The sequence below is a fragment of the Anarhichas minor genome, unplaced genomic scaffold, assembly GCF_050575085.1.
Source record: "Anarhichas minor isolate MPS153535 unplaced genomic scaffold, ASM5057508v1 ptg000007l, whole genome shotgun sequence".
NCBI lineage: Eukaryota > Metazoa > Chordata > Actinopteri > Perciformes > Anarhichadidae > Anarhichas > Anarhichas minor.
This window is the reverse complement of record NW_027466453.1, coordinates 351872-370143: the sequence shown is the minus strand read 5'-3', so window position 1 is coordinate 370143 and position 18272 is coordinate 351872. Positions and strand designations below refer to the sequence as shown.

General features: G+C 43.4%; 1 protein-coding gene across 1 annotated transcript in view; it reads left to right on the top strand.

Moving 5' to 3' along the window:
- The window catches only part of LOC142938570 (voltage-gated potassium channel KCNC1-like), a 64401-nt gene that overhangs the window by 25494 nt on the left and 20635 nt on the right, over positions 1-18272 (top strand). Inside the window, exons 2-4 of the mRNA XM_076081849.1 lie at positions 11202-11333; positions 12372-13233; positions 17839-18048. Of these exons, the coding sequence (XP_075937964.1) occupies positions 11202-11333; positions 12372-13233; positions 17839-18048 (1204 nt within the window). The remainder of the gene's footprint in view (positions 1-11201; positions 11334-12371; positions 13234-17838; positions 18049-18272) is intronic.

Genomic DNA, 18272 nt, shown 5'->3' with positions numbered 1-18272 from the left:
CCAACCACCTTCCAATAAATGTCATGTGGTTGATCAAAGGTGCACTTTCACCTCCCTAAAAAACTCTGCCACGGAACATAATACAGTCAGCAGGTCATTTTAATTGCTAAACATATTTGGCCATACAAATTGGTAGAATATAAACTTAATAATAATAATACATTTGTAGGAGACAGCGTCAATGAGCCTCACAGTATATCCACCAGCTGGAGGTCACAGGTTATTTTCTGTCATCTAGTGTACTCCGGCTGTGTCTTTCTGTAATTGTAATAGTAGCTGTTGCTCCTCTTTTCTTTCTCTCCCTCTCTCAACTAACATAAATGTCAGTGCGGGGTCAGTGTGTTGAGTTTTGGAACACATTGCAAGCCTGGCCAGGTTAAATGATTTTAATTAGAAGCTTTTGATCCTCTGTCCCAAGCTCAGAGCGCTTGTTTCTTGTCTCATGCTATTGCAGTTGTCTCTCCTTATTTATCTTCTTTTTGTAAAAAAAGTAATTGTTTCAATCATCCCCCTCTTTCTTTAAATCAATCTTACTTGCTGACGTACACACTTCCATTTTGCTGTTTGACTTCGTCCTTTCACTCTCTCAGTCACACATTATTAGCTAAGTACTCTGGTAATGAGTATTTTCTGAGTCACCGGATAATGTTTTAGTGTTATTCCTTCCTTATATGCTAACACAAGCACTGTGTAAGAGCACTTAAATGCTTTTAAGAAGCTTGTATTTTTTTGTTGGTTTTTGCTCTCATTTGCAGAGTTTAGCTAATAGCTGGATATTAACATGTTATAGTCCAGTGATTTTCAACCGCTGTGCCGTGAGAGATCGTCAGGTGTGCCGTGGGAAAATGTCCAATTTCACTTAATGAGTCCAATAAAATATTATTTAGTTGTTGCAAATACTTTGCCATTGTTGAGCACCTCCAGCTTCAGGGACGGGGACGTGTGATCACAGACATGTGTGAGGCAGTAAAAGTCTCCACCGCTGTGTTCCCGACAGCGCATTTTGCTGATAAACTGGGCGCACTTGGCACAGAGTTCACTCGGCGATTTGCTGACTTTGCAGCTCAGAAATTTAAATTTGAACTGCTCAGCAATCCGTTTGCAGTTGACGTGGAAAGAGCACCTGTGGAGCTGATAGAGCTCCAGTGTAATGACACTCAAGGCAAAGTATGACTCTGAGGGCGCTGCACAGTTTCCAAGCTTCACCCCCAAAACAATGCCTCAACTCAGCCTACATGCTGCTCAAACGCTCTGCATGTTTGGAAGCACATACCTGTGTGAGCAGCTTTTCTCTGTGATGAAGATGAACAAAAACCCACACAGGAGTCGTCTCACTGATGCACCTTCACTCCATCTTGAGAGTTTCCACAGAACCTAACTCCAGACATTAATGAACTGGCAGCCAAGAAAAGATGCCAAACATCTGGCTCTGGTACGTATGCATAAAATAATGTAGCCTACCTAAACATGTATTCTTTTTGCACTTTGTCCAATATCCCTTCTATCCTGTTTATTACATGGTGACTCTATTTGGCCCTCAACGTAGTCACAATTTCTTATTTTGTCCCTCCCTGTGATTGAGTTTGACATCCCTGGCATATATGCTGTATTATGCTAAAAGGTGTCATTTTGTAATGTTTTTGGTTGTTGGTGTGCCGCGGGATCTTTTTAATGTAAAAAATGTGCCGCGGCTCAGAAAAGGTTGAAAAACACTGTTATAGTCTATAGGTGAATTAATTGACTTTTGGCCACTAGGGAGCAGAACGCTGATAGACACACATATCATCACCATCTTCAGTTGTTATACCAAGTGCCTATCTAAACATCTAGCAGACTGGAGCAGATGTCTTCCCATTGCTTTCAATACCATGGACAGTTCCACAGCAGACAAAAAATGATGTCTGGTCTCCCAAAATATATTTTACTTGAACTGTATAATAACACCAGTAAACACAAAGCATAAGGAGTGTATTGGTGTAATATCATTAATGATTGTAAGATACCTTTTAAAATACACAGGCGTCTAACTAAATGGCAGATTGTGACAAATTCTCTGACAGCTATTGTATATTGCTATCTGGCTGTCCTAATATGATCATTTATGTTGTGATTTTCACTGAGCGTGACCAGGAATATACTGTGTGATACGAAGGAAGGACTAAGGCCCATGGAGCCCTTTGGAAAAGACCAACTTTCTCTTTAGCATGACAGCTACCCGTTAGCGTACTGACAGGTTCTATCAAAGAGAGCCTCAAAAGTCATAGCAACAAATACAGACAAATCAGTCATGAATTTAGATGTGTGATGCATTTAATGTTTTTATATTGAGTTAATAAGTGGGACAGAACATGTTAAAAGTCTATGTAAGAGCTAAAAACAAGTAAAATATAATAATAATAATAATAATAATAATAGTTATTATTATTATTATAATATTTTAAATACACTACTATTATTATCAATAATTTAATTTATGTTTAATCATAATTAATTCAAATCTTGTGATGAATGTTGAAAAACCAGGACATTTTAGTGTTTTACTGATATTTGTCAGGTCTTGGGACACTCGGCTTAAAGTCAAGATATCCATTTTTATCTATCACACATCTATCCAATCTCTATCCACTTATCCATGGCCAGAAGTCCATCTCCCCAGCAACGCTTTCTGGCTCATCCCGGAGGACCCCCAGGCGTTCCGAGGCCAGAAATACATACAGTAATCCCTCCAGTGTGTTTTGGGTCTACCCCGGGGCCGCTAACCAGTTGGATCTCCCCAGAAATTCTCTAAATGGAGGCGCCTAGGAGGCATCGTGATTAGAACCGAAACACTTTAGCTGGCCCCTTTCGATGTGAAGGAGCAGCGGCTCTACTCCAAGTTCCCTCCGGATGTCTGCGCTCCTTACCCAATCTCTGAGGCTGAGCCCAGCCACCCTACGCACCCTATGCGACTGTGGCTCAGTGGTAGAGCAGTGTTGTCCTTCAATCAGAGGATCGGCGGTTCGATTCCCGGCTCTGCTAGTCCATGTCGATGTGTCCTTGGGCAAAACACTTAACCCCAAATTGCTCCTGTAGCTGATTCTACGTTGCATGAATTAGATAGTTATTATGGGCAGGTGGCACCTTGCATGGTAGCACCTGCCATCAGTGTGTGAATGGGTGAATGATGACATGTAGTGTTAAAGCGCTTTGAGTTGTCGGAAGACTAGAAAAGTGCTGTACAAGTACAGTCCATTTACCCTACCTCTACGGTCTCTACAAACCTGCATCCCTAATGGAACCGTCTGTCCATCGCACTCTCCAGTCTCGTGAACAAGACCTCAAGATACTTGCTTGGGGCTGTGACTCACTACCAACCCAGAGGGTGCAATTCACCATTTTCTGGCTGAAAACCATGAGGTACTGACTCTCATCCCAGCAGCTGACTCTCATCCCAGCCGCTTTAAACTTGCAAATCCCCTCAGTGCGTGCTGTAGATCATGTTCTGAAGGAGCCAACAGAATCACATCATCTGCAAAGATGAGGAGAAAATCAAAAACCAACACCCATTGGAAAAGTCTTTCACTTTGTGCGGAGTATATGGACCTGCAAAGGTAAAGAGCTGGCCCACGGCTCCTCCTGGATCTGAGATTCAACAGTCAGTCCTTTCCAGCACCCTGGAATAAACTTTCCCAGGGAGGATGAGCAGTGCGAAAGCCTTAATAATTAGAGCACATTTGCTGGTCCCCCTTTGTAAAAGGGTAATCTTGTACCAAGTACTTGCTGAACCACCCTGTGCTCGAACATGGTGTTTGTTGTGGCCAATCCATGACTATCACAGAAAAGCAAAGCACCACTTGGGCTCAGATCAGGCAGACTGTTCCTCCCAATCACCCCCGTCTAGGTTGCCCACATGAGCGTTCAAGTCCCCCAGCAGAACCAGGCGGTGCCCTTTCCACGACATTTTAAGTCCCTAGAGCTAGTCTGCGATGCAAGGGGTCTGCACGCCGAGGTCCCCACCTCCGCCTGCCACCCGGCTCACAATGCACCCAATCCCAACCCCAATGCCTATCCCTGCAAGTGAAAAGCCCCTACAGAGACAATCCCAGACAAACCAGGACATCTGGTCACAGTAATCCAAATGTTCCACTGTGTTCAGCGAATTTCTAACGTTGTCTGTCCAGTGTTTGGTGCTATAGACAGATTTTCTGCTGAAAACAAGGATTATACAAGGAGAGATCTAACGATAATAAGAGACGACGGAAACGGAAGAACACATATGAAGGAGAGAGGTATAAAAAGATTGACAGAAATAGAGGAGAAAATAGGAGAGACAGGAGGGATAGGAGGAGTCAGTTATGAAGAAGATAAAGAGAGAAAGCTAAAGAAAGAGAGGAGATTGTCCAGGGGAGGAAAAAGGAAAGAGATTTAGGTCATTCGATATTAGTGACAGAAGCAAGGGAATGTGAGAGGACAGAGCAGGGAGGTCTGAAGGAAAGTAGGAAGAGGGAAAAAGAGAAAGAGTAGGATGAACTCTTGTGTCTTGTAGGTTGAATAACGCTTAGAATGTAGATGTGAGGAGTGTTTTATTTATTATTTAACTTTTCATAATATACGTTTTACATTTTTCAAGCTTCCTCTTAAAACCATTCAGTGTTAATGTAGCTAGAAAGATATCAGGAAAATTAAAAAATAAATATACAGATACATTGAGTTCTTATATACAGCACCTGTCTCTGAAATATGTGCTGTATTTGTTTACAGTGCAGCCAAACAAACTCCTGTTGTTTTATTGATAATGATCATTTATTGATGATTGATAATGCAACCGCTTTAACGGGTGTGTTAAGGACCCAGAAGCAGTACGACGGACACACGGAATAGTTAGAACGAGACTTTATTCCAGGCTGAACACACAACAGGCAAACAGTCTTGGATCTGCACACGTGTAGAAATCCACTCGGTGGAACGCCAAGCCATCAGGGGAGAAGGCAGACAGAAACCAGAGGAAGCAGAGGCAGAATCTCGTGGTCGGGGACAGAAGGCTGAGTCGCTTACGGAGGCGGAGAAGTCCAAACAGGCAGGGTCGCAATGGGAAACCAGTCGGTGGGTAAATGCGGGATGTGATCTGGCAGTGAGTTTGTGTGAGACTGGGGTCTAAATAGTAGGTGCAGCAGAGTGAGCAGGTGAGAGTGATGAGCTGATGAGGTGGGCGTGACTAACAGGTGCACTGAATGAGCTCATGAGGTGAGTGAGAGACAGAGTGGCAAGAGAGAAGGGGCAGAGCTGTGACAACAGCGACTGATTTCATGCTGCACACAGTGCGACTCTTCACCTGACTATTCACTGCTGCTCCTCACTCCTCCATGACATATTTTAAACTGATCTACTGTCAAAAAAAAAAAAACGTTAGCATTTTTGATGAACGATGGCCGTCGTCACTAACCACGACGACAAGTACATTGTGTTTTCTTGTGACAGCTTCACAATAAAAGCCAGGCAAGTCGGACCAATTGAATGCTATAGCTATTGTTGACAAAATGTTGACCATAACTATTATGGAGTTTGTTTCATGAAATGACTGATGATTTGAAACCAATAGTGGACAAATGGCTCTGTAAAAACAGATATCTCAATCTCTGACATAATTATCAGAGAAAGCAAAATGATTCTCTTGATCCATGAAAATGTTCCTGCTGCTCTTTACTTTTCATCACTTAGGAATAATGACTCAACTTGTTAGCTGATTGGTGTTGCTTTGTGATACAGACACTTGATTGAGATACAATTGTTTATTTCATTCTAGTTGTAAAATAGTATTAATGGTGCATCATCTTCACTGGGAAAATCCATGTGTCAATCTTCATGTGCAAAACTACTGAGTCAAACCTTTTTTAACCCTCTGCTGGCCACAGTGGTAGCCAAAGCCCTCATATCAACCAGTTAGACAATCACGTTATCAAGCAAGCTGACTATGACGCCAAATGATGTCTGATTACCTGCCAAAGTGTCTGGCAGAGCAGAGTGACTCACCACTATTTGGCTGGTAGTGGGTTTCCCACTGAAAGATCTCAAATGCAGATTGTCATCTGACAACAAAAATAGAAAACTACTGTACTGTGTGTCACTGAAAAGACCTGTATAGTTTGATATGCTATGTTTGAAGAGAAAATAAACAACTACAGAAAATGACAAAAGTCCAATTGTCTAGTGGACATCTTCTGATTAAGGGTATTTACCCTCTCTGATTACCCAACAACACACATTTAATCCTAAAGGACAGAACAGAAGATGTGTTTCTAGTCACATAAACAGCATGGCTCTAGAAATGATCAAATTGGTCGGTTATTGGGTCGATCAGTTCACCACTTGGTACCACACTGAGCTATCTCAACAACAATACATCGAGTGGATTGCCATGACACTGTATAGATATCAACGTGATGTTCCTCGCCACCTTGAGACAGACAGTTAGGGTATTGAGTGTAGAATCTCCACAACTATTGAATGGCTTGCTCTACAATCTCTCTCATGGTTGCAGTTTCGGTGTCTATATAAAATGTCACAGACATGAAAAAAATGTTACTTTTACCTCAACACTTCCTGTTTCCATTTAAAATGAAAAGCCCTCTAGCTTTTCTGTGTAGAGAAGCCTTTCTTTTTTTAACGCTTTTTTTGTGAAATATTTGTAAGACCCGTGGAAAATGCAGTGACTAGCATGGATCCATACATTAGTGGAGTGAGTGGAAACAGAAACCCAGATAGGGTTATTAAGTTAAAATAACATCACATGAAGGTCAATATTGGTCCGATACACTCTCTCTTTCTTACTCTGAGCACATGATTCTAATCTTTTTCATACTAATTTGATACAACTAACATTTATAATGAAATGAAGCCTTCTATTATGTATGGCCATTATCAAAAGGAAAGTCAATGTAGAAACTCATCGGGCTGGCCGGCAACGCGGCAGCAGCAACGCAGTAGTGCGGTCTGTGTGGACACAACACATGTGCGAGACGCAGCAGTTCACCAAAAATGCATTGATATTTTTTTCTAATCCAGCATCCAGTTAAAAAAATAGCTTGCCGAGGCAAGTTGTAAAATCAAACGGGGGGATGTTTAATGCCGTGTTTCCTTCTGCATCTGCTTTTAATAACTCTCCAGCACCCTGAAAATGCTCAGGAACGCCTGTGTGTGTGCATGTGATGTGTGTTTGTGTGTATCCAGGGCAGCTCTAGATAGCAGTGTTAAATTAGACCATGATAATAAGCTGTGGGACTTGATGAGTTCCCTTAGGATTAGAGAAAGACTTCTTCTGTCTGTCTTCATCACTGACCTGACACACACACACACACACACACACACACACTTGAAGGCATACTTACATATTCATACAATTGACTGGTTTTACATCTTCTTATGTGAGTTATTGAATTTGGTTGTAACTACAGTGTAATTAATAATATCAATGATGCGACAGAGCCATCATTAATGTTATTAGTTCCATCCATTCTTTTCCTTGCTCTGACAAAATCTCCAATTTATCAGGTCAATTCTCGTTGTAGATGCTCCCACTTGACCAAAATATCCAACAACATGGTATGACAGTTTATAGCTATGCAGACGACACACAATTGTTTAACAGACAAAATGTTAGAATGTTATGGGGTCCTAAAACCGGTTCAATTGGAGCCCAAAAGCTTAAATATCTTTATATATGTATTGAATTTAAAGAAAGCACATTGGCTGTGTCACTGAGACCACAGTTTTTCTATCTAAGAAATATGACAAAATCAGACCAAATCTTGCACCTGAACAGACTTCAGCTGGCACTTAATTAAGCTGCCAGAGTCTGAAGCAAAACAAGTAAAAGAGAACACAGACAGCATCTTTACACTGTCCGTTTAATAATCAATCAGCACCCTTAGTTGAATGTCTCTCTCTCTTTTCTACTTAGCTGCAGTCTTAGGTCATCAAACAAGCTACCCTATCAAATGCACCACCAGGACAGTGGTATCTAGCGCTGTGGTTAAGGTTTGCAACCAACTTAATACCCCTCCGCTCACTACCTCCATTTTCAAGACTGCGGTAATGCGAGGTGCCGAGTTTAAAGCCCTTAGCCTCGCTCAGAGGCCATCCATACCATACTAACGCTGCCGCCAGCCGCCAGGCAACGGCTGGCGGTAAAACGGTTTTGCACTCTGCGGCTCACGTTACCGCAGTTTCACAAGTGTGTCGGGCATAGGGTGGCATTCGGGTAACGTAAAAACGGGAAAGTCTCTAGCCAGTGTTTGGTTTGTCCATTCTGGGCTACTGTAGAAACATGGCGGTACAGTATGGTGGACTCCTGGAAGGGGTCCCCCGCCCCGTGTAGATATGAAGGGCTCATTCTAAACATTTTCCTAGTTTCAGGTGATTATACATATGTGCACATAACACACATGAATACTGTTTCCATTTCAGATAATATATTTAGGAGATTCTGTCATAATGCAACATAGATTTTCATAACAAAATACAGTTGTAGCCCATTTGCTACACAAGAAAAACATGAGAAAGCTAAAGCTGTAGTGCCTCCCTGTAGAATAACATGACACAAATAAATGTACCTTGACTTAAAGGGTCAGTTCACCCATATAACCAAACATCTTGTCTTGAGTGGTATCCATCCATGTAGATAGCTCTGGCTTTATGCATCCAGCTTTTGAGATAGCTGTCTCTGAATTCTCCGCATCTCCCCTAATTCCATGGAGGAGAATGAAATATTATTTGGCGCTCACAGCAGTTTCCATATAGAGACTATTTCTTCAGTAGAAAGGAAGAATGTGTGTCTACAGTGAGGTCGTATCCAGGTTAATAATCAATCAATCAATCAAAAGTTTTGCAAATTGAATTTGTCAACATTCCATCCACGTTTATGTATTGTATTGGAGTATTAGCAGGACTCGATACCAGGGTGTGTGTGTGTGTGTATACTTTGAGGGAACTGACTCATTAACCCAAAACACGGCCTGGAACTTAACCAAATGTGTCACACCAACGACATTTGATATATATAACATACTGTTTATAATATATATAGACTGTCATTTTTTCCAGTGGTAAGCAACTTCTAAATTAGAATAATACATTTTTGAAAGACACAATTCTGAAAGAAGTGTGAAAGGCGTCACATGTGGTTGCAAACCCACAGAAAATGATCAACTGCCTTTGCAACCCATCTCAGCTCTATAGATCACCTTAGTGTCGAATCTAATCTAAGTTTCATTTCATTTAGTTTGTTCCTCAGGAGTTGGAGGAGACCAAAAACAGAGCTGAAAGAAGAGTCAATATTGGATTTCATGGACACAAACTCATTGCATATTAACATACTGTATACGACACAGCCAGTCAGTATGTACTGCATACTGCCTACTAAATGAACAGTTCAGCTTGATTTTACTTGTAATGTAAATGCTTACTTTTTCGTCTGAAATATAAAGTGACATATTAAGAACTTGACACAAAGATCTCACAAGTCTCAAGGCGCCTTAAGGCAGTCATAGCGTTCACAACGGCGCTGTTGTTGCATGGGGGTGATGTGGCAGCTAACGTTATTGTTGAGCTCAGGGGATTGTACTTAAATGGTTTCGGGCAATTTCAGCAAGCTTAAACTGTTAGCATTGTGGGGAGTTGATGTGCATGCTAGCAAGCTCATGTGCACGCTCAGAAGTTCTTAATAACGTAGTGTACATCAGGGCATTTCTTGCATACACAAAATCCACAGGCTATGCAGTGTGAACCCACTAATCACTCATTTTTACTTCATACATTGTATTGAATAGTATGGTAGTAGGACATTTTGAACACAGCGTCTGTGTCTGCTGGATATGTAATCATCAACTGACAGCTCACATGTTAGCCACATGGACTCTATAAGGACTAACGTGTCGAGTTTGTGTTCTACTGCACGTATTTTCATAAATATGCCTCTGTGCTATGATCTCACAGACGGTCTTCGATCGGCTGCTTCTTGTCACATCCGATTAGCCTTTCCTCCAAAGTTTCGGAAGATGCTAAATATCTACTGACAGTAAATTATAGATGTGGTCAGAATCTAGGCAGCTCAGTATCTGCACGCTTGTGAGGCAGGAAGAACCAACGACAGGGTTAAAAAGGAAGAAAAGGAGTTTAGAAAACGAGCCGGAATGATGTTACGAGTCCTTGAGAACAGACCTTGATGGCCAACCTGACGTTTAGGAAGACGACTGCTGCTCCGCACACACTGGGAGGACCCCATGACACATCTAGGCAGCCCACTGCATAGAGCACAGGGCGAGAGAGAGAGAGAGAGGGAGGGATAGGAAGGTGGAGGGGGGAGAAACAGAGCGAGAGAGAGAGAGAGAGAGAGAGAGAGAGATGGGAAGGCAAGGCATAGTAGGGGGTAGGGGGATGCTGCAGAGAAAAGGAAATCTCATTTCACACGCGTGAGCACTGTACAGAAAATGGCTGATAATACGCTACATAAAATACATGAATGATTCGCCAGTTGCACGGTTGATGGAGTGTGTGTGTGTCGGTGGTCTACGACAAATAATCATTGATCCTATGCTGATAGAAAAACGACGTGTGCCGTCGCTACATACGATCTACGATACACGCCGTGTGCTTTTATAACGGTGCTCACAGTAACGCATTCATCTCCTTATTCCCCCATTGTTCATGTTCCCACTTATTTTCTCTTACCATACACTGTGTATCTACTTCTTCACTTTCTCTCTTTCAAACACACACGCGCGCACACACACACACACACACACACAAAGAGCTACCCTGTGTACCTCATTACTTTTACTCTCTCCATCCATCATCCGTCCCTCCCTCCCTCTATGTCTCGGACTGTGCTGTTATCAATGGGATTGCAGCAGTCAGGACATTTGCAGTGAATTAACAACATTCCTCCCCTCTCCTCAGTGTGTTGTTGGTGCCCCCTGTCTGCAGCCTGTTGGCATGACCACTTCTTTCCACATACCGCAATGGCCCAACCCCCCCTCCCCCCACAAGCAATCACATAAACACCAAAGTACTAACGACAAAGGCTTAAACTGGCCAGAAAAGTGTCGGCGTGCAGATGTGACAGCTTCCTGTACTGCAACTTGAATAAAAGGAAAGAATGTATGGTTGATGTGCAAACTGTAAAAAATGTTAACCCCTCCCCCCTCATTCTGTTTCTCTCTCTGCAGTATGTGGCGTTTGGCTCGCTCTTCTTCATCCTCCTCTCCATTTCCACCTTCTGCCTGGAGACCCACGAAGCCTTCAACACCATCTACAACAAAACAGAGAATGTCACTGTCGGCAACGTGACGCATGAGGAGGTACGGTGAAGTTTAAGTGAAGTGTTCTTTAGTATTAGAGATGTTAATGTGACTATAATATGACACATCTTTTATGTTCTATAATGTTGGGAGATTCATGAGGCACAGATTCAAGAATGAATGACCAAAAAAATGAAGCAGGTGCTGAGATATGCGGATAGTTGTTTTTTTCCTGTCCCTGTTTCCACCCAGGGTCTCCCTAATAATGACAACATTCACACCTTTTTTTTCCTTTACGTTATCGCAACTTGTCTCAACCCCACTGCTTCCGCCAGGACAACGATACAGCGACGCTAAATTGTGTTTCCCGGTGGCGAAGAGCTGCTTTTGACACAAAACGGTTTGAGCTTCGCTTGGCGCTTGGGTTCAGCGCACATCACAGTGAAAAAGATGCAGTGAAAAGCTGTCATGGTGCGGAACGAGCCGTTGGAAATGATGGGTCTCAGAGCTCAGTGTTGAGCCGCGACCCCCTGCTTTGGTTTGCAAAAATCCTCCTTACTTTTGAGGTCTCAAGGTTGGCAGGTATGAGCATCCTATCGTAAGAGCCCACACCCATACATGTGTCGTGAAGCTCAAACCCTTATGCTAACTGCTCATAATCAGTAAACTCACATTTTTGTGTAAAATCGATGGATTGCCCCGGTAATGAGACATACCTTTGTTGTTAGAAGGCCATGCACTGGGTTTGAATTGTCTTTTGTTTCTCAGGATTTTGCGACTGGACTCAATATTGAAAAGGACAAGAACTGAATTGTTGCTACTTTTAGTGTTGTTTAGATTGATACGGAGGTAGTTTTGAAGGTGATTTGTGGCGGAAGGGGGTTGGCTAGAGGTTAGTTAGGATCACCCTAATATGAGTTATGTGTTTCCTATTTTTCTATGCACCTACATAGAAAAGACGTATTGCTACGGAATATTCAACTTTTGAAGGACATGGTGTTCTGCCTCTGGGCATATACCGTGTAATGAATGAATAAATAATTGAGTAAACTCTCCATAGAATCAACTAACCCTTGATTTTTTTCTTCTACCTTGCAGATAGTGTACGAGGTAGTCACAGATGGCTGGCTGACATATGTGGAGGGCGTCTGCGTCATTTGGTTCACCATCGAGGTGATGGCGCGTGTCGTCTTCTGCCCTGACAAGGCAGAGTTCTTCCGCTGCACCCTCAACATCATAGACTTTGTGGCCATCGTGCCCTTTTACCTGGAGGTGGCGCTGAGTGGCCTCTCCTCCAAAACAGCCAAAGACGCGCTGAGCTTCCTGCGCGTGGTGCGCTTTGTCCGTATCCTGCGTATATTCAAGCTGACCCGCCACTTTGTCGGTTTACGGGTCCTGGGCCACACTCTGCGGGCAAGCACCAATGAGTTCCTGCTGCTCATCATCTTCCTTGCGCTGGGCGTCCTCATCTTTGCTACCATGATCTATTATGCCGAACGCATCGGTGCAGACCCCGACGATCCAACAGCTGCGGCCCACACCAACTTCAAGAACATCCCCATCGGGTTCTGGTGGGCTGTGGTGACCATGACCACGCTGGGCTACGGGGATATGTACCCTGAAACATGGTCAGGAATGCTGGTGGGTGCCCTCTGCGCCTTGGCCGGTGTGCTGACCATCGCCATGCCTGTGCCCGTCATTGTCAACAACTTCGGCATGTACTACTCCCTGGCCATGGCCAAGCAGAAGCTCCCCAAGAAGAGGAACAAGCACATCCCCCGAGCGCCACAGCCCGGCAGCCCTAACTACTGCAAGCCAGATGCCCTGGCCATGGCGACCGCCTCGCCGCACAGACTGATGGGCAATGTGCTCGGGCCGGGCATGGTGGGATCTGGCAGCATGATGGGCACTGGAGACTGCCCACTGGCACAGGAAGAGATCATCGAGATCAACAGGGCAGGTGAGTGATTGACCAGAACTGAGATTATGTGTGCATGGGAGAGTTCCAATGGGCCTTGGGGGTCAGATTTTATCGATTTAAAAAAATCAAACCTTGTAAAGTTTTCCAAAATGAAAATCATCAAGTTCAGCCTCCAAATGTAAAAACCCAGCACAAGAGCACAGTTTAGTGAGTGAATTTAGTGAAATGAATGCATGTCAATGGAATTATACAAACAGCGCATCTGCTGACAAAGCAAATCTATGCAAATCTTTCACCTTTAGTACAACTTTGATGCCCTCAGGTATCTCTCTTTGTCCTCAGATAAAACCTTGTGATGGAGATGTGTGATTATCTGTTAAACTGTTGCTTATTTGTTTTAGATCGATCAATTACTCATTCATTAGGGTTGCACGATTATGGCAAAAATCATAATCATGATTACTTTGACCAATATTGAGATCACGATTGTTTAACATTGACTTTGGAAACATCGTGCATTCAGAAAGAACATTTTGCAGAAGTTAAGTTAAACGCATACGCCTGGTGCACTTTAAGGAGCAAAACTAAGAGCCTAGATCTATCAAGAACTTTGTTCTTGGAAGTCAAAATTGTAATTAAAATTTGAATTCAATTAACTACACAGCCCTTTTGTTTAGCCTATAAATTGCCATAAAAGAGTGAAAAAGGCCTTTGATCAATCCCTGAGGTCACATCTTCAAATAGTGTTTGCCTTAAAAACCCAAATGTATTCAATTAACAATGAAATTAACAGAGAAAAACTGCAAGTCATCAACATTTGAGAAGCTAGAAACACATTACAGACAAAAGTTTTTTCTGCTATATTATTGACTTAATCGACTTAATAATCAAATATCATCATAGTTGCCCTTTTTAATCTGTTTTGGATTCAATTGGATAATTGTTCAAACACTCATTTAAAAACCGTGTCAATAAAATAGAAACCTCTGAATCATGTATCTAAGTTGAAGCAATATCACATCTTGCCCCAAAACACCGACATTAAGAGTGATTTTCGCTGGGAAAGTGACTAAGAAGGCTTGAATTTGAATTGAAAGTGCTGAAACACTGTGGTTGAGCAGTCGAGGACATGGGACATGTTGGTGTGTTTGTGGCCTGGATGTTGTTTTGCACATGGTATGCCTTGGTAGAGAAAGGATTTGTTTCTCTATCAGACATGTATCGTATTTTCCTCTTCACTTCACTACTTATGGTGTTCCAAATTCTAAAGTGAATCACTCGAGTGGCCCTGAGAAAAAGAATTATATAAAACTGTGTAAAACATTTCTGATTTTCTCATCTAACTGATGACCAGAGGTCAGATTTCAAGCACTGAATTAATGGGAAAAGTGCGTATCTAACAGGTTTTGAAGCTGTAAATAACTTGCTGATGTCCTCTTTCTTCCTAGAGAGGAGGACACTAAAATAGATTTTAATTTACGATGGGACGGGAAAGCTGAAGAAAAGCTTATGACTTTCACTCGACAAATCCATCTCCTCCCTCTCATGGCCAAATGCTGTAGCATCGAGGCTGACGTGTTCAGATGATCCTGGAATTGGTTTATATAGATATACAATATTTTATGCCGAAACATTGATCCGGGTCATCTCATCTCTGCTTTGCTGATTTAATTGACATGTCCATCATCTAAGACTATACACAAGTGTGTGTGTGTGTGTGTGTGTGTGTGTGTGTGTGTGTGTGTGTGTGTGTGTGTGTGTGTGTGTGTGTGTGTGTGTTGTTGCTAGTGGTGGAGTTGCAATGTGTCCCATTACCGGACTTTAGGTTTATTATTATGTATAGCCTTGAGACTGGCTTGCCACCAGTGTTTGACGGTAAGCTGACATGTAATCAGTATACCATACCAATCAGGAATATCATATCTTCTTTCCTTGATTTTGCACATCTTTAGAAATTAGCACAAAAAAATAGGCAAAATGCAATTGAGCCCATGAAAGGTTCAGTGTGTAAGATTTGGCGGAACCCAACAGAGAGGTTGCAGATTGCAACCAACTGAAACCTTTCCCGTGTGCTGAGTGTGTCGGCAACATGTTTTCATTCCAAATTGTTGCAAACTGATGCCTTCTCAGAACCCTTGGGGTCACTTTCTAATGCGAGAGTTCTCTAGTTCATCCCAGCGTTTCAACAAAGAAACGCTCCGAACGCTCTTTAAATGTTTCTATGACAATATCTTGAAAACATAATCACCACTCTAACCGCTGTTGTATGATAGACTAGAATTGTTCCTTTGCTTTGTATTATCAAGATGTATTTGTTTTACATGTTTCACCATGAGCACCAAGCAGAGAATGTCTGCTTCATACTTGGTATAGATGAGCCGTAACATTAGAGAAAGCACGACACTTGCCAGTAGCATTCAGTGTCCGACCAGCCGATCTCCTCCTAAATGGGCTTTTCGGGCTTTGTTATGATAGTGTCTGTCTGAAATACAGAGTTCAGCGGCCACACCAAAAAAGGCGCAGTGCTCAGAAAAAACGATGCTGGGTGCAGCACCTTTTTCTCCAGGAGGCTGCATACGGCCGCATACGCTCCGTCCTCATTGGGAACAATTGAAAAAAAGACGCTGCCGCTCAGAAAAAGGCGCTATGTGTACACGGGCCCTTTCTTAGGTTTAAGAAAAACACCATGGTTGGCCTTCAAATAACTACGTAAACTATGTAAAACATAAACAACGTAACATAAGTATTGAAAACATGTCGCAAACATCACACACCTAGCTTAACAAATAACTCAACAACACTTTGGGACACGAATCCGGTCACTCGGTTGAAAGTCCCGTGTTTGTTTGAACCCACCCGCTAACTGTGTGTGGGATCTTTCAGTCTTTATACGAGGTCTTCACACTGAAAGCCTGGTGTGTCTCATACAGAAGCTGAAGGTGCCTTGTGCGCCGTTATTAGAACAAAGAGATTTGACGTTCTGGAAATGAGAGCAGGCTTCTGTAGGAGAACTATGATGGCCGTATGAAATCTGCTAAAGGCCCTATCTAGAGCCCGTGTTTGGTTTGTCCGTTCTGGGCGACTGAAGAAACATGCAACGCGACAGACTTTTTGAAGAGGCTCATTCCAAGCAAAGTACATTCATATTTACAGGTGATTATACACTAAAGAAAAGCATAGCTATGACATACAACATACCCCCCCCCCCCCCCCCCCCCCACAGTAAATGCTACACACTTTAAGTCTTTAAGTCTCCCTGAATAGCATCAGTGGCACAACTAAAATTATCATCACATTTTTTTCCCTGCTGTGATCTCAGCATTGACAATCTCTCACACGCCGCTCAACTTTTATGAACTTCGACATTGAATCTTTGACATCAACGTCAATGAACCGGTACGGAGAGCCGGAGGAGTCCAGAATCTTCCATGTGAACAGCCTGGCGTGCTCCGTTCTCCCCATATTTATTGTCTTGTCTTAATAATGACCGGACGGTTTTTCACTGCGTCCGTTCAGAACGACAAAACAAAAACACTTTTGATTTCTGATGTGCTCGGACAACACGTCGTACGAGCTGGCTCTTTCAGTTTGTTGTGTGGAGACATTTGTGTCCTCTGTGTGTGTGTGTGTGTGTGTGTGTCCGCCCCTCTGGCTTGTATCTGTAACTGTTGAGCAGTAAATCATATCAGATTAGATTTGACAGCTGTGTTGAAGGCTACAAACATTGCTTCCCCTGTAGCCATCTTCTCTTTAGTGTGTGTGTGTGTGTGTGTGTGTGTGTGTGTGTGTGCGCACAGTATATATCTTGTCCCACTCCTTTGTTTAGTCCCTCTCATTCAGTGCTGTTAAATGCTGTGTGTCTGTGTGTGTGTGTGTGTCTGCTGCCTGCTCTTGCTGCAGTGTGTTGGTCATGTGATCAGGATAGCTATCACAAGGCACCAACGTTCTTTTACACCCCCTCTCCCCCCTCCCTCCCTCTTCTCTCCCCTTCAATCTTCTGTCGTTTCTCCATCCTGTCTTCACCCTCTTTCATTTTCTTTTCATCTCCTCATCTTTTTTTTCTCACCACTCCTCTTTCATATCCCATTTTTTTCCCGCTTCTATTGCTCATCTCCAAATCCTTCCTCCTCGTCCTCCTCCCACCTGCATTCTTTATCTCCCTTTTCCTGTTTCTCTTAATGCATACTCCTCCTCCTCCTTCTCTCCGGACCATTAATCTTCTCTTCCTTTACCTACCCTCTTCCTCACTCTCACTCCCCCCCTCTTTCTTTCTTTCACATCTCTTTCATATGCTGACTTCTGTTTTCTTTTTCATTTTATATTTTCCATATAATTTCCTTTTTTCTCCTCTTCTCTCCACTCCTCTATCATCCTCTCATGTCTCCTTTCCTCTCCCTCACCCTCTCCCTTCCCCTCTCCTTTCCTCCCGTCTTTCCTCCTTTCATGTCCTCTCCATGTTTACTCTCCTCTCTACCTTAACCCTCTCACCACAACTTTCCTTGCACCCCTCTCGATATCCCTCCCTCGATATCCCTCCTTCCTCTTCTGTCGCCTCCTCTCTTCTCAACTTTCTACCACTTCTCTACCACTTTCTCTACCCCCCCCCCCCCCCTTCCTCCCATCTCTCTGTCCCCCTTCTTCCAGATTCCAAGCAGAATGGCGACGCCGCAGCCAACGCGGCCCTGGCCAACGAGGACTGCCCCACCATCGACCAGGTCCTCGGGGACGAGCGCAGCCCGGCCACGGGGGGCCTCGGCTCCACCACCAGCCGAGAGCGCTACCCGCATGACCGGGCTTGCTTCCTCCTCAGCGCCGGGGAGTTCCAGCGCACGACGGACGGGAACGTACGGAAAGGTAGGAGGGCGGAGGGGGGGAGGCGGAGGATTGAAGGGGGAGGAGGAGGAGGAGGAGGAGGGGCTGGGGCAGGGTGGTACCTGAGTGACAGCAGTGGACTGTCGATCGATGCATGGTCCTGACTGATATGTGCTGACTGTGTGTGGTGTGCAAAAAAAACATTGACACGCACATGTAACATCCGGACACAGCAAACGCACATCCAAGTACACACATACATACAG